Source organism: Cucurbita pepo, chromosome 5 (genome assembly GCF_057944985.1).
Source record: "Cucurbita pepo subsp. pepo isolate OVF chromosome 5, ASM5794498v1, whole genome shotgun sequence".
In the NCBI taxonomy this organism is placed as follows: Eukaryota; Viridiplantae; Streptophyta; class Magnoliopsida; order Cucurbitales; family Cucurbitaceae; genus Cucurbita; species Cucurbita pepo.
The window spans coordinates 3110283-3125551 of record NC_141802.1 but is presented as its reverse complement, the minus strand read 5'-3'; the positions used below and the strand labels follow the sequence as shown (position 1 = coordinate 3125551).

Here is a 15269-nt window from a genome sequence, read left to right as displayed (position 1 = left end):
TATCTAGAATTAAGTGAAAGAAATATTTTTATTAATTGACACCCAATTGAAAAAAGAAACTAAAATATATATTTAAAAAAAAAAACTATCTCTAATAAAATATAATTTATTTGAACAAATATTCTATATATTATAAAATATATTAGATGATGGGCAGTTTAGACATGCTCCCTACAAGGAAAATTCATTATATTTCACATTACTAATACACCACATTTTAAAATGATTATATATTCATTAATTAAATAATAAATTTTATTATGATATAGTTGCTACCAATTATCTTTTCAAAAATAAAAATTTTCATAATAATAATAATAATAATAATAATAATAATAATAATAATAATAATAATGAATGACTCTTATTTTGATGGGTAATGTAAAATAGTGATATAATTACACCTTCCAACATCAATTCACCTCTCCTCTATCTTAATATATGTGCTGAGCTCCTCCTTTATTTTCTGCTTCAATTCCAGCAACATAAAAACAACACCTTACCATTCCATTTCTTTTATTATGTTCCTCATATAGTAATCCTATGTCGCGACTCGCCTCGCCTCTAAAGCATTGCATTTTTCCAATCCTCATCAACAAAGATCGTCGTGGAACTCATCTTTTTGCATCGCTCTTTTTCGAGTTTCTAGGATTTCCCTTGTTCGTACCTATTCTTAGCATCTTTGATGGTATTCCCAAGATCTCCGTACATTTTCACAGAACACTCTGCAAAGTTATTCAAATTTTCGAAAAACTTGACCAAGCTTGCTCCGAAATTATCAAACCCAGATACCAAGCTCCTCGACGCTTCGTCGTCTTGTAACAAATTATTGCCCATTGATTCACTGTCATTGTCGGCCTTGAAGGTTGTTAAGATTGAAAGATGTTTCGCTCCTTTCCCCTTTACCTGGTTTCTCTCTTGATGTGGCAAAAAACGGGCAGTTTCGGCTGCCAAGTCCTTTATCGAATCTACGACGTCCTTCGTAGGCAAATCTTTACTCTTCTCCAACCAGACACCGCACGTAACGTATATAGGGGGAGGTCCATAATTTCTGATGGATGGGGGCTGTGGTCTCTTCTTTCCTCTGGATGATTTTTGAGGTATAGAGACACATGTGAGAAGCCATTCGTTTATCGATTGCAGATACGACTTCTGTGCTGCAATCCACTTCGTAAAACTTGATGATAGCGATGCGAGTTCGGTTTCGAGATAAATGGTATTGTGCCTCTGTGTCTCGGACTGCATTGAGATTTTCATTTTGCCATGGTACGACACTGCTTTGATGATTTGTAGCTGATGCTTGTGGCAATCGAACATCACTTCCCACATCCGACTTAACCTGTCGTTGTCCGAACGCAAATATTTACACAATGAAAACAAGAAATTTGCATATTCTAAATTGAATCTGTAGCAGACCAACCAAGAATGATGGCAGGAAAAAAGGAACTCACCCTTCAATCAACTCCTCGAGTTGTGGATGGAGCTCATTGTCTCGCAGTTCTTCGATCTTCTTCGATATAGAATCTATTCTATGGAGTCCGACCCTGATTCTGGAATGTAGATCCTTGATAACAGCTCGTGTTTTATCAATCTTTGGCTGACCGACTTCCTTCGATTCTAAATGTCGTAGCATTTTACACTTAAGGTCATACTCTTTCCTGACCATCTCATTAGCCTGTTATGAACAGAACACAACCAAATCAGTAATTATTAAATCAAGATCAGGGATTCATGAAACTATATCAAGACTAAAGTTCTGCAGAACCTTGACTTCATCATGGAGCTTCTTTTCCCATGCATATAGCCGATCCAAGGTTGACGCATGACTGCCCGAGTTCATGCAGAAATTCCAGAATAAGTTGCTGGAGTGGTCCTCGACATCCTCTTTTGAGTTTCCTCCCAAAGGATTCCTGGATGAAGAGGAGCGTGACGAAGCCGTCCTATGCCAAGTCAAGTACTTTGTTGCAGTTTGAACCGGCTCTGCGGTAACACAAAGAACGACCATTGATTAATGAAGCTATCATAGTGAATAGCTATGTGAAGACGGGTAGGATATCGCCTACATCGATTATCCAATACATACAGAGGTCACAGCTTATCGATTCAATAATGTAAGATGTGGGCTTGTAAAAAATGCCAACCAAGTAAACATGCATCTCAATGAAGTTAAGAGTGGGAACAAGATCATGTTCATAAGATCAGCACATGTTCATAAGCTTACTCAACAAGAAAACAACCTAAGACATAAGAACTGCTGGTCATAGACATCAAATAATGGTTGGAATTCAGACATTTCGACAAACAAACACTGGCAATTTATGTCACCTCATGAGTATAACTAATAAGGAGAGTCTGGATCACCCAAATCAACCGAAGAGCTATAAAAACTTCATAAACCGACAGAATTTATAGATTATGAAGACGAAAACAACGGTGCCTATACCTTCACGAACAACGCTTGGGTCATCTCCACACGAAAAGCAGGACTTCAAGAATCTTGATGATAATGGTTGGTCTGCACAAGGAGAAAATCAATCGAGTTAAAACATTTCAACAGGATATTTACGAGACAAACCTTTCAAACATCTAGATCCTTAAAAAAAACATTTACAATACCAGAGGTGGACTGTCTAGCTGATCACTACACAATTATTCCAAATAATCTTACTGCAACTTTGAAATAATGAAAGAACCATGCCAAATTATGAAGCATCATCGTGTCATTAGGCATTAGCTAAATCCCCGATATCTTGTACGGGGTAGATCGTATTATCAATTACGAAATTACAACTAAATCTTAGTTCACCTTAAGCGCAAAGCTCGAGTATAATATGCACACACACAGAAGGAGAGAGAGAGAGAGAGAGTAAGAAATTACTTTCTTTCCCGGGAAAAATTGGACGTATGTGCAACTTATTAGCTTCAAGCATTCTTGGAACTTCTTTGCCAGATTCAGAAGCTTTTGTAAAGAGACTTTCTATTTCCTTCATGCTTGAAAATAAGTCCTTGGGAACAGCTGTATTCTCAATACCGTCTTCCTTTGCCGTAGCTTTACCGAAAACAGATGTAAATGGAACTACCGAAGACGTGGTTCTTAAAGGTGATAAACCAGGAGAGTGGTTCTTCCCTTGGTTCACTAACTCGGGCTCCGAAGCTACACTTTTCGCAGTATGCATAGTAGGAGAGGTATTCACTGCTCCATCATTGTGTACCCTGTTAAAATTTTCAAAACTTCGCACCAGAGTTTCCGAAGAAGGTTCGTCAAACTCGTCCTCCGAGAGTTGAGATTCCTCCCCTACATGTAACGTACCCTTCTCTTCTCTTTCTCTATACTCGAAATTTGCATCCTCTTCCTTAAAGTGTTTCAAACCACCCGTATTCTCAAACTCAAACCCTCCATTATTCATACCATTCCCATCTTGGAAGGAAAATTCATGATTATTTGAAGGAAAAAAGTAATCCCAAGTTCCATCCTGAGGTGCAGAAGAACCTTCAAATGACCGAGTTTGAGGTGCGTCACTTGGTCGAACGTCTGAGGAGGTTACAGTTCCAATAACAGGTGTGGGCAATTTTTCTTCAACTCTGTTAGAAAAACTACCCCTGAATTGCATATGATTAGCCTGAAACCGACTCGAAGTAGGAGGAGACGGTGACGGAGAAAAGTTACCAATATCCACACGCTGCGAGAAGGATGGAGAGGAAAACGAGAATTGGGACATAGACTTCTCAGCAAAGGCAAGGGGCTCCGGAGTTGCATTAGTCGAAGTGTATAGGGGCGATTCTACTGGGCCTTCAGGATGTACAAATATTTTGAGAGCAGTCCCTGTACATCTTAATGATTGAATGTATTCAGCATGGGCCGTCGCAAGAGAGCACCTTCCATGAAGGGCTTGCTTAACAAATTTCTTCCTTATACGACATAGTCGTAGGGCCTTATCTTCCTCTACTTTAGAACTCGAGGCTCCCATATCCGTAAACCTTACAGCTCGATATCCCTCCTAATACAGAATTTGGATAGAATACTCATCCTGAATATCAAATTTAAGCATAACATAGTAAGAAACCATGAAACAGCAAACAAAATATAACTGCCCAAGATTCAAACTCTCCTGAAATTTCTAAACAAATATTGACAAGTACTACTGATTTTCAAACAACATGTTCATAATTGTATCATAGAGTGTGCACAAATCATTGGATAAGAAGAGAGTTCTGGAGTGAATTTTTTTGAAAAAAAATTCAGAAATGGGGAAGAACAGAACAACTGAAATACAAGGAGCAAGCATAAGGATCTGAAAACATATGGTTAATTCTACAGATACAGTGATGTTCTTTGGAGAACCATCTATGGATAAGAATTCGAACAAGAACATAAAGAACACAGAGAAAGAATTGAACAGAAAGGAGAGCCAATAAAGTCTAAAAGGTAGCGAGCTAAAGATATGAACCCTAAAATGGGGAAAATCAAGTGAACAGATGAATCTCCACGAAGATTTAGAGAAGGATTTAACTAAACCAGAACTGAGCTTCCCCTGAAAACAAAGGATTCAACTCCGTATATAACAAAATTCAATCCAGTCTACGAAAATCCAGAGAATCAACAGAACTTACAGAAGAACATATCAAATTCAAAGACTCGGAGCAATGGACAGCCGACTAATTTCCGAGATAAACCAGAAAGGAGATGCAAACAAGGGGGATAGATAAGATTCAGGACCATGAACAATCGAAAGCTCACTGGAATGGCGAAATAAGACAGAAAAGCAAGAACCGATCCAAATTCTAAAACGGAGTCGGAATTATACGAAACGAAAAGGGAAAAGTGGGTGCGTAAAAGAGGAAAAAAGCAAGAAATTACAGAGCAGAAAAGTGAAAACAAAAGAATTTGCAGAAGAAAGCATACCAGAGTCGACGAAGGCCATCAAGAAGAGGAACAAAGAAAAGGGTGAGATTTTAGAGAAGACCCACATGGTAGAATCATTCGTTTCAGAGAGAGAAGGGGAAGAGAAATTCGTGTGTTACAGAAATGGGGTTTTTACAGAGAGGAAAGAGAGTGAAAAAAGTACAAACAAAAACGGCAAGAGAGAGTGACGAATGGGAAGAAAGCGCGGCCCATTGGCGCCCATGCAAGAGCCACATAACAACGCACACATACAAATTCCGGAAGTGGGTGCTGAAGAGTGGAGCCCTCTTTCGTCCCACTTAGCCAAAAGGCCCCGCCTTTTCTCAGATCCATTGCCGCGTACCATCCACGCTCCTCAAGCTATTCAGTAACTTTTCCAGCTTTTTTTTTTTTTTTTTTTTTTTTTTTTTTTTTTTTAATAAAAAGATTATTCTCACTTTTTTTTTCTTTTTTGACAAAGACCCACACATTTTATTTTAACTTATTATAATTGACCTATTTTTGTTATGAATTTAATAACGTGACACTTCTAAACTTTGACATTTAAATATCTATTTATGGTTGACCTTTTCTTTTATATATATATATATATATATATATATATATTATTTCAAATATTAATTTTAGAAATAAAATGATAATAGGTCTACCTATTTAATTAAATTATAAATTATAAGTTTAGTCCTTCGATTTTAATTTTTTTTTGGCTTCGTGTCTATTTTATCCTTAAATTTTGAAGGAATAACTCTATTTACACAAATATCTAAATTTTTCTGTAATGTATTTTTTACGATATTATTTATTTATAATATATATTTTATATAAGATCTACTTTAAAAGGACAAAAATGATAAATTAAAAAAAAAAAAAAAAAAAAAAAAAGAAAGATGGTCGGATGTGTGTTGATTTTGATTATAGTACAGGAGAAGGACGAATATTTACTCATACTTTATAATAATAGAACAGATAATAAATGGCAAAATGGTTATACCTTTTGAATTGAGACTTTACTTTGGATTCTGTTCTTGTTTAAACAAGGCCAAAGCTTAAAAACAGAGGTCGTACGAGTGACACAAACCACAATGCTGAGAAGCTTAGGCCATGTGTGCCCTTAGGACAACAAAGCATCCACTCACGTCCCATCAGATGTTTCGTCGTTCTAGTCGTCGTTCTCTAGTGAGCATAGCCCACTAATAAGAACAAAATTCAACTGATATAAAACATGTATCATCAATCAAGAGAGTAAAGGTTTAAATCCTTCACCTAACGTATTGTTGAACTAAAAAGAATAAAAGTTAGCATAACCCAATGGATTGTAAGATCCCACATCGGTTGGGAGGACAAAGGAACATTATTTATAAGTGTGTGAAAACCTCTCCCTAACCGACGCGTTTTGAAATTCTTGAGGAAAAGCCTGAAAGAAAAAGTCCAAAAAAGACAATATCGACTAGCAGTAGACTTCGACTGTTACAGTAACATGTGTTCTTCCTTTAAAGACCTACTGCAGCTTAGTTGGAATGATTGAAGGTTATTCACGAGATGCTAATTAGATCAAACTCTCTTCTCACAGCCAAGTCAGCTTCATAAAGGGACATTTTTGTAATGAATTCAGATAATCTAATTATATAAAAAGACAAACATGTAGCCATATTCTTTTCATTGCTTCACTTTCCCACCATCTAAAGTTTCATAATCGATTCTATTCTCAACAGTTCAAAGACGCCACTTTTATCTCATGTCACTGCTATTATGACTTCTCCAGAGTGCTCTAATTTGTTCTCACTATTTAAACAGCTTAATTATGACTCCTCTAGAGTGGATATATTTATCCTTAAATCTAAACATAGTAAATATGATGAACGGTCAAATTTTCAGCATTGAGCTGCATACCTTTTTACACAATCCAGACCCATCATACATGTTTAACTGTTCATCATAACACCACCGAAAAGCATAATACCTGTTAAATAAAGAGGCTACAGTTAACCATTTCTGAGTTAACAAGTTCAATCTATGGTACCACATACTTAAAATTTAGATCTAACGTGTTTCTATAATAACCAAATGTAGTAAAGTCAAACAGTTTTTTGTGATTCTACAGTGACACAAGTTGGCTCGGACACTCATTCACAATAAAATAAATAAATAAATAAGGTGTTAGATCCCTCATCGGTTGGAGAGAGAAACAAAACATTCTTTATAAGGGTGTGAAAAACTCTCCCTAGCAGACGCGTTTTAAAAACCTTGGGCGGAACCTTAAATGGGAAAACCCAAAGATGACAATATCTGTTAGCGGTAGGTTTGGTAAGCCTGTTACTGCAATTTGGGATATTTAAAGGATATTGAACCTATTTATACTCTCAATGCAATCAAAATATCCTAGGTACAAAAAGAAAAAAAAAAATCATTACAATGGAACAGCTCGTTCCTTGCATGTGTGGACGACAAGAATGGAGAATACTGCTATAGTTTACAAGAGATTAAAAGAAAGAAAAGAAAAGAAAAAAAAAAGAAACTTACTTTTGGCTTACGCTGTGTAATGCACTTTACATTCCAATTCTGTGTACGAGAAAACAACAAATTCAATTAAATATGAATATGATGATAATTTTGACACAATACATCAAAAGGTGCAGTTGCAGCACACTTCACAACTCCTGGACTAGGATCCATGAAACTATATCAAAATAACCGTACCTCATTTCAAGCGCCTACCGCTGGTGTGCAGAACTTCGTGTTATTCTTCTTGTATCTGGAGGAGGTTGGGAAGCTTGTGCCGCAGCCACACTGTCTCCATTTGGTCCTGAATCAATATCTCTGTTCAATCTGGTTTTCTTCCTCTTATGTGATGATGACTGGCCTTGAATGCGCGCATCTGGCTCATCCTCTTCCTCCTTGAACTCCACATTGGGTGCTGTAGATCGCCATTGAGTGCCACAACTTGGGCAAGCCCTTTTACTCTAAATAATAGTCCATTAAAGAACTGTTAGGAACAAGAGATCTTGCAGATCAAAAGATTAAATTAGGAAGGTACCACATCATATAACCTTTTTATTGGATAACATTTTCTTAAGGCAATACCGATGTACACGAACAGTGCAGCCTTCATTACTACACAACTCTGCCTGTGAATAACAAGTCCAGCAAACATATAAATCATCAAGGAAATAAGGTTTGTTAAGGTTCTTTAGAGTAAAAACGATACGGAGTTTGGATCATGTTGAAATCCAGACCAATTGCACTGTCAACATAAAATCCTTTTCATCAAATGTTCAGCTTCTCCTATCAGTGTGGGCATAGGGGAAAATAATGCAATGCACAAAATTGAGATAAAATGAGAATTGACTTAGTAAATCACAAAAATGGCATAAAAGAAGAGAACCTTCACTCCAGCTTCATTGCACACTTCACATGAAGGTATGTCATTAGTGCGGAACCAACTTCGCAAATCAAGAAATGATCTGACACCCAAATTTACAAAGCCATCAGGGGTGCAATTAAGCCACTGATCCTGAGCAAGCTCGGCGATTGTTTTTTCCTTGAGAGATATTGAGAAATTCTTGAAAGCAGGTGGTATGACATGGGACTGGGACCCTGCATCCCCCAGCTGGTAGTGATAAAACAGTAACAGTTAAACAATGATACGAATATTATACAATAGGATTCTTAGATATGGTAAAAAGCAGAAAAGACCTACAAAGAGAGTAATACGAGGAGCTGGAAGATTTTGTCAGTTCTCAATTTTACCCACAATGGGGGCAAATCAGAAGCATTGCAACAAAATTGTGTAGAGTTTAAGTGTGGCCTTAAATTCTTAGTCTTAAATTTAACAATTATAAAAATTCAGGTGTTGGAAAAGAAAGAAGTGAAAATAACAAACTTGAGAGTGACTCCTAGGCAAATTTAATTGAAGTGGCCACAAAGAAGAGAATGTATCAATATTTTCTAAAGGCATTCATGCCACTGTCGGACTAACAGTCCCATTATCCAATTTTGATCGATAAGTTACGAGCCTTTACCATGTAGAAAACTCTTGGCACTCCATTGGCAATATTTAAATTCAAGAAGAATGTGACTCGTATCAAATCATAATTTAAGAACTAGTGTACCTTTCTATAAATGATATAAGCTAAAGATCAAATGATACTCTTGTAGAACTCTGTAACAGCCCAATCCCACCTCTAGCAGATATTGTCTTCTTTGACTTTTTCTTTTTGGGCTTTCCCTCAAGGTTTTTAAAACGCGTCTGCTAGGGAAAGGTTTCCACACCCTTATAAAGAATGTTTCGTTCCCCTTTGCAACCGATGTTGGATCTCACAATCCACCCCGTTCAGGACCCAACGACCTCACTGACACTCGTTCCTCTCTCTAGACGATGTGGGATCTCACAAACTCATTCCAAAGAGTTCTTGTCCACAGTACGCTATATAAACGGTGACTGGAATTAGTCTTATTTACAAGGCAAAAGACCAAAGATGCCAACCTTAGTTAAATATGCAGCTGACTTTGACAATAATAGACTCAAAACGGTAATATTGGTCATATACAAGCAAGAGGAACCTGATTTTCCAACTGCAGATGAAGAGCAGCAATGTTGGATATTCCACCTTGAGCAGATGGATCTTGTGCAATTGCTTCAACCTGACATAGCAATTTTTTGTTTATAAGAAATACTACGACAATAAAACAAAAGATGCATATATTGTAAACACTAAGTTCTCATAGTTAATTGCTAAGCAAATTGGCAGAATGGTCAGTTTATTGAAGAACGCCAATACTTCCCATAGTTGATAACTCACAATGGCTTTATAAAAGGCAATCTGTGGAACTGAATACTTTGTTCCTAGCTTGGATTGTTCATCGGATACATTATTGACCAAGCCATAGTAAACACGACCATCATATTGGTTTCTGCAGCCTCGCAACTCAAATTGAGCAAAAGAAAGTTCTTTGTTCATCGTCAGGAGGTAATTATTAAAAAGCTGCCGGTCATTATCTGCACCAAAATAAACATCGAACAGATCTTAGTTTTCAACCGTCGGCCAATTTATCAATTAAAAACACTCTTCCTTTTCATTCGTTTATGCTAATGATTAAGGAAAGATATAAGAATACACATTTCCAAAACGTATACGGATATGAACCCAGATGCAATTTCTTCCAATATGTGGTTCCATATTATACTCAGAAACCATTCTATTGCAAATATTCGGTAATCTTTGAACATGAATTTATAAGAACTCAAACGCATCTTTTACAGATGATCTAAGAAAGACATCCTCCATCATTTGTTAGAAAAAAATCGAGCAGGTCTCCATACCGTTAAATCATTACTTCCCAACTTGAATACCAAACTGGGGAAGGAGAAAGAAATTAAAACCTGGACTCTTTTCAGTGATCCGCGTAAACAGCAAATGGAAGTGATCCTCTCTGAGTGGGCCGCGAGCGAGAAGCGCTTGAATGAGAGTGTGATGTCTCCAACTCAGCTCCCGCATTCTGAACCCTAATTCAAGGTCAACTAATACTTCAAAGATTCAGACAAGGTTGATTCTGTAAGGGAATTTCAGCCAAACTCATAGAAGAGAAGAGTTTGTGCGGGAAAATTTTCAAAGACTCTCCGGGAAGTGAAGTCTAGCGCTGGATAGCCGCTTTTACATGGTGGGAGGATAATTGCCAAAATAATAATAATAATAATAATAATAATAATAAATAAATAAATAAATAAAACTGAATAAAATGTTTCAAAAATACTTTTAAAAGTGTTTTATTTTAAACAAAAATTAAAATTTTTAATGCCAAAAAAGGGAGAGAAAAAGAAACTAAATAGTAGTTGGGATGGATTTGGAAACCTAAATTATTGGGTTATTGGAAACCTAAATGTTTAAAATTTAGGTATAAAGATAAAAATCAATCTACCACTCTATCTCGAGATACGTATTATGATTTTCTCTATGTCGGTGCCGCATAAAATTATTCAATGCAATACTACAAGTGTATAAGTTTTAATAGTGTAAGAATGTTAGAGTATCGTCGATCAAATTACAATACAAACATAAAATATCACGGGAAACAAAATGATTTAGAAAAAGTAGAAACTACAATTAAATGTCAAGAGTAGTAATAAAAATTTAATCCCGTAAGTAACCAATCACTCTGCTACTAATTGAGCTACCGAGAAACAACGGAGATAAGGGTGTAGGGTTAAAGTGTGAGGTAATATTGAAACGAAATTCTAAATGTTTTTATTTTTATTTTTAATCATAAGTATTTTTAAAAATGGACTTAAAAAGAGTTGGATGGAAAAAGGACTTGATTGTTTCTGTAACATTTGGTTGGAGATATTTATATTCTACATGGAAATATCCACAAAACTTGTACATCGCACTTCTTGTATTGGGTGAAGTGCGTTTGTTGGGAGGCAACTTCCAAATAAAAAATCAAACACAGTTCGAGTAAGCCATTATTACTTTACTATCGAGATCTAGCAGGCGGAGTGCGTCTGATGGCGCGGCTGTCCGGAGTCCTTAGAACATCCTTTGAGCTCAGTAGTCGTTCTAGTTCCTCCAGAACATCAACCATTGATGGCCTGTTTTTAGGATCTGTGTGGAGACAATTCAGCGCAAGCGAGGCTGCAGCTTGAGCTTCTTTTCTCGAGTACTGACCGCCCATCCTCGTGTCCATTATCCTCAACATTCGTTTACTGTCGCTTAGGAGGGGTTTCCCCCAATCCACTAGGGTCTCTTCCACTCTCCCTACTTTCTCTTGGTCCAATGCACGTTTGCCTGAGAGAAGTTCTAGCAAAACGACGCCAAAGCTGTATACGTCACTCTTCGGGGTCAAGTGACCTGTTGCAGTCAGTCAAACCAATCACAAAATGTACTATTTCCTATACAAGAATATCTTTGTTCTATATAGGGTAAAAAAAAGATGCATTGCCAATGTGGCCACATTTCAAACGTCTTAAACTTTGGATGGTCATAATGTAGTATAGAACATCTTCCATCGTCGTGTTTCTTGGTTTCTTTTTTCTTCCTCTTAATCTTAAGTTCAATACACCAAATCTTGCTAAGAAAGAACAATAAATTCAACCATCCCGAATACGAGCTAAGAGGAACGAAACAGATTTGTTACTTTTTCAAATTCCAAAATTTTATTTCAATCTAGAAACATTACAAGATTAAATGAAATATGACCAACCTGTTGCTACATATTCTGGGGCAGCGTAGCCTCGTGTTCCCATAACCCGGGTTGAAACATGAGTCTTGTCTCCCGTAGGACCCTCCCTTGCTAAGCCAAAATCTGAGAGTTTGGCATTGAATTCCTTAAAAGAAAGAAACAGAGAGAAATGAGTATCTTCAGAGGGGATTTTCTTTCCCTTGATGAGACAAAATTACTCACTGAATCAAGCAGAATGTTGGACGCCTTCAAATCACGGTATATAACATTAGGTTCACAACTGTGTAAGAATGATAATCCCCGTGCCACATCAACTGCAATATTCATTCGAACACGCCAAGAAATCGGTGCAACACCTTCTGTAAAGACAGAGAATGGTGAGTATCATTACAAATTCCCAGGGAAACAATACTGCAACAACACATGAAACTTTTTTAAAGTGATCATCATGCAAATGTTTGTCCTTCTCCAAAGCAAAAAATCAAAGTCAAGAGGAACAGAGTAGAGACTGAAGGCATTATTAAACAACCATCATTCTGACTCCCTCAAAAGTAAACCTGCCAGGAAGACTCAATGAAGAGAGAGAGAGAGAGAGAGAGAGAGAGAGTCACCATTGCTAACATCAACCAAAGTAACTGTTTTCTTTGGTTACAAATTTGAACATTAAATTTAAAGAGAATTGAAATCGAAAGTTCAGATTTGTAAAAACTAGCTTCCTTTCAATGTGTCCATTCTCGAAAACATCAATTTCCGAAAACCTATGCTAATTTTTAAATGTGTCCATTCTCGAAAACTAGCTTCCTTTCAAGTGATCGTCATGCAGATTTATATTAAAGTTCTTACACCATTTCTAATTTTTAGTATGCTAGATTTCTTAAGCTATACAAATTGGAGGGGGAAAGAACACTAATCCAGATATTCATAGAAGTAGGGAAAGAGCATTAAACTTAAGCAAGAGAAGAAAGTTGATGAATAAAGAACAAAGGTAGCGAAGGGGTTGCATACTAACTTCGAAACAAATGGTTTTCCAGGCTTCCCTTCGGCATATACTCGTAAACTAGAAGTCGGTCATCGGATTCTGAGCAATACCCAATAAGCCTGACAAGATTATCATGGCGGAGCTGGCCCAGATAGTTCACTTCCGCCTGAAATGTCAAGATTCAAACAACGTTAAAGGTGAACCAGTTGGAAAACAGATTATGAACAATGACAGGGTTCATTATTTACGTACAAGCCACTCCTTGTAGCCTTGAAGGCTCCCTCGCTTGAGTTTCTTGACCGCCACTACAATTCCAGTTCCGGGTTTGGTAGGAAGATACGAGTGTTCATCGATCCACCCTTTGAAGACGCATCCAAATCCTCCCTCACCAAGTAGACTTTCACTGCGGAAGTTCTTGGTGGCATTCCTGAGATCAATGAAGCTAAAAGACTTGAGAGCGCAGGCGCCCGATACATCGAATTTCGGCTTGATTACAGACGTACTAGAGGTAAGACTCAGAGTTTTCTGATTAGAATCAGTTGATCCAACGTTTGACTTGCTATTTAAGTTATCCCTTGCTGCCAGAAAAATAGAACAATTAATGAAATCCAAACTAAAGACAGACAATTAATTCCGCTAAAAATTGCAGCCCCAGGGCAAACATTTACGCCTTGGCTTTCACATCGAAATAACACAATGCTCAACATATTGACGAACGTAGTTGCGATATAGAATCGCTTCCATTCACATTGTTTTGCCAATTCATATAATAATCGTTTCTATCTCAAGCTAATAGTTCGTAAACTAAATCACGATAAACACAACGATCCATTGATCGCGAAGAGCTTCCGAAAAAAACAACGATTAAAAAGAAGAAGACAAGATCTAAATGAGAAAGCTCACCAGAAATATTGGTTGAAGATGCATGAGCGAGCTTGGCAGGCTTTGCGCAGCAGATTCCCATGGTGGATACACCGAAGAAAATGAATAAATGGAAAAGAATTGGGAAGAAGCAGGAAGGAGGCAAGCGGGAGGAAGGTCAACAGACACCATAAATACACCATGGAAAAGAAGATGAGAGTGCTCCATCGTCAACCGCTCTCTTTCGTCCAGCTTTCTTTCTTTGGATATCAGTCAACGAACGAATTCAACGTTTGAATTACTCAAACCCAGAAACTCCATTTTTCAACCTGAATCATAAATTGATAATAAACAAATAAACAAAAAAACCCTAAGAGACGGCCCATCGTGATAACCACCGCCATTTTTATCCTTGCCCCCATTTTCTTCTTCAATGGAATCAAAAAAACTGCGTTGAAATTTCAAACCCTAGTGGCTGCGGTCCACTCACGCCACCATCTTCTCCCTTTTACTCTCACTCTCCCGTCCTTCTCAATCCTTTTCATACTATCATGCTGAATTGTTCTTTGCAGCATAATTTAAATATCCTTAAAAAAAAATTTAAAAAAAAAAAAAATTAAATTTCATATATAAATTATAAACTTTTCAAATTTAAAAAACTTAAATTTATAGACAATAAATAAAACCTAGAGTTTGTTTAGATTTAAAATGCCGCATAATAGTTTGTTTTTTTTTTTTTTTTTTTTTTTAATATATTATTTTAAAATTTTTATTTTTTCAATATAATATTTATTTAAAAATTGTAAAAAAAAACTAATAAATTGACATTTCAAATTTAAAATAAATAAAAATCCATGAGATTAGTCTAAATAAATAATATAATTTGCTTTAATATTTGAACTTTCAACGTATGATTTTAAAATTAGGTTTTTAAAAAAAATATCCAATTGACTAACAAACTTATTTTAAACATAAATTGACTTTCCCAATCATCTTAGGCGCAACAGAATAATTATTGACTCAATCAAAGCCATACCCATAAATTAATCAAACTTCCAAACCCTCTTTATTCATTCATTTCATACTTACATTTCTCGAAGTTTTTGCTCTTCCTTCCGCCCTTCGCCTCACGATCTTAAAACGCCACTCCTTGAAGGTCGAAGGTCCAACGTCCTTGCTGACACCACCCTTGAAAGTCATCGCTGACACCACTCTTGAAAGTCATCGCTGACACCACCCTTGAAGGTCCAACGTCCTCACTGACACACCGTTGAAGGTCTAACGTCCTCACTGACACACCCTTGAAGGTCTAACGTCCTCACTGACACACCCTTGAAGGTCTAACGTCCT

At 36.8% G+C, this 15269-nt stretch overlaps 3 protein-coding genes across 8 annotated transcripts; all 3 read right to left on the bottom strand.

Moving 5' to 3' along the window:
• Positions 1-342: 342 nt before the first annotated feature.
• On the bottom strand, positions 343-5114 carry LOC111795272 (nitrate regulatory gene2 protein). Its single transcript, XM_023677583.2, has 6 exons — positions 4904-5114; positions 2879-4028; positions 2444-2515; positions 1766-1980; positions 1452-1675; positions 343-1339 (listed from the first exon to the last, which is right to left on the bottom strand). Exons 2-6 carry the CDS (start codon positions 3966-3968, stop codon positions 646-648), a joined length of 2295 nt encoding a protein of 764 aa, XP_023533351.2. The 5' UTR covers positions 3969-4028; positions 4904-5114; the 3' UTR covers positions 343-645.
• Positions 5115-5888: 774 nt separating this feature from the next.
• EMB1379 (embryo defective 1379) lies at positions 5889-10565 on the bottom strand. 5 transcript variants are annotated; one of them, XR_015420996.1, is made up of 9 exons: positions 10284-10565; positions 9703-9899; positions 9464-9544; positions 8286-8510; positions 7951-8028; positions 7601-7863; positions 7424-7462; positions 6794-6863; positions 5889-6317 (listed from the first exon to the last, which is right to left on the bottom strand). XR_015420996.1 is itself a non-coding variant. In XM_023677430.2 (7 exons), exons 1-6 carry the CDS (start codon positions 10396-10398, stop codon positions 7615-7617), a joined length of 945 nt encoding a protein of 314 aa, XP_023533198.2. In that variant the 5' UTR covers positions 10399-10565; the 3' UTR covers positions 7355-7462; positions 7601-7614. The 5 variants fall into 5 exon arrangements, 1 of the variants encoding a protein (XP_023533198.2); XR_002815163.2 differs by having other exon boundaries at positions 5889-6113; XR_015420997.1 differs by having other exon boundaries at positions 5889-6093.
• A 635-nt stretch (positions 10566-11200) lies between these two features.
• LOC111795153 (putative serine/threonine-protein kinase PBL3) lies at positions 11201-14472 on the bottom strand. 2 transcript variants are annotated; one of them, XM_023677428.2, is made up of 6 exons: positions 13962-14472; positions 13311-13485; positions 13089-13224; positions 12302-12438; positions 12101-12224; positions 11201-11748 (listed from the first exon to the last, which is right to left on the bottom strand). In XM_023677428.2, the coding sequence occupies exons 1-6, from the start codon at positions 14120-14122 to the stop codon at positions 11375-11377; spliced, it is 1107 nt and encodes a 368-aa protein (XP_023533196.2). In that variant the 5' UTR covers positions 14123-14472; the 3' UTR covers positions 11201-11374. The 2 variants fall into 2 exon arrangements, with proteins under 2 accessions (XP_023533196.2, XP_023533194.1); XM_023677426.2 differs by having other exon boundaries at positions 13311-13636; positions 13962-14471.
• Positions 14473-15269: the final 797 nt, after the last annotated feature.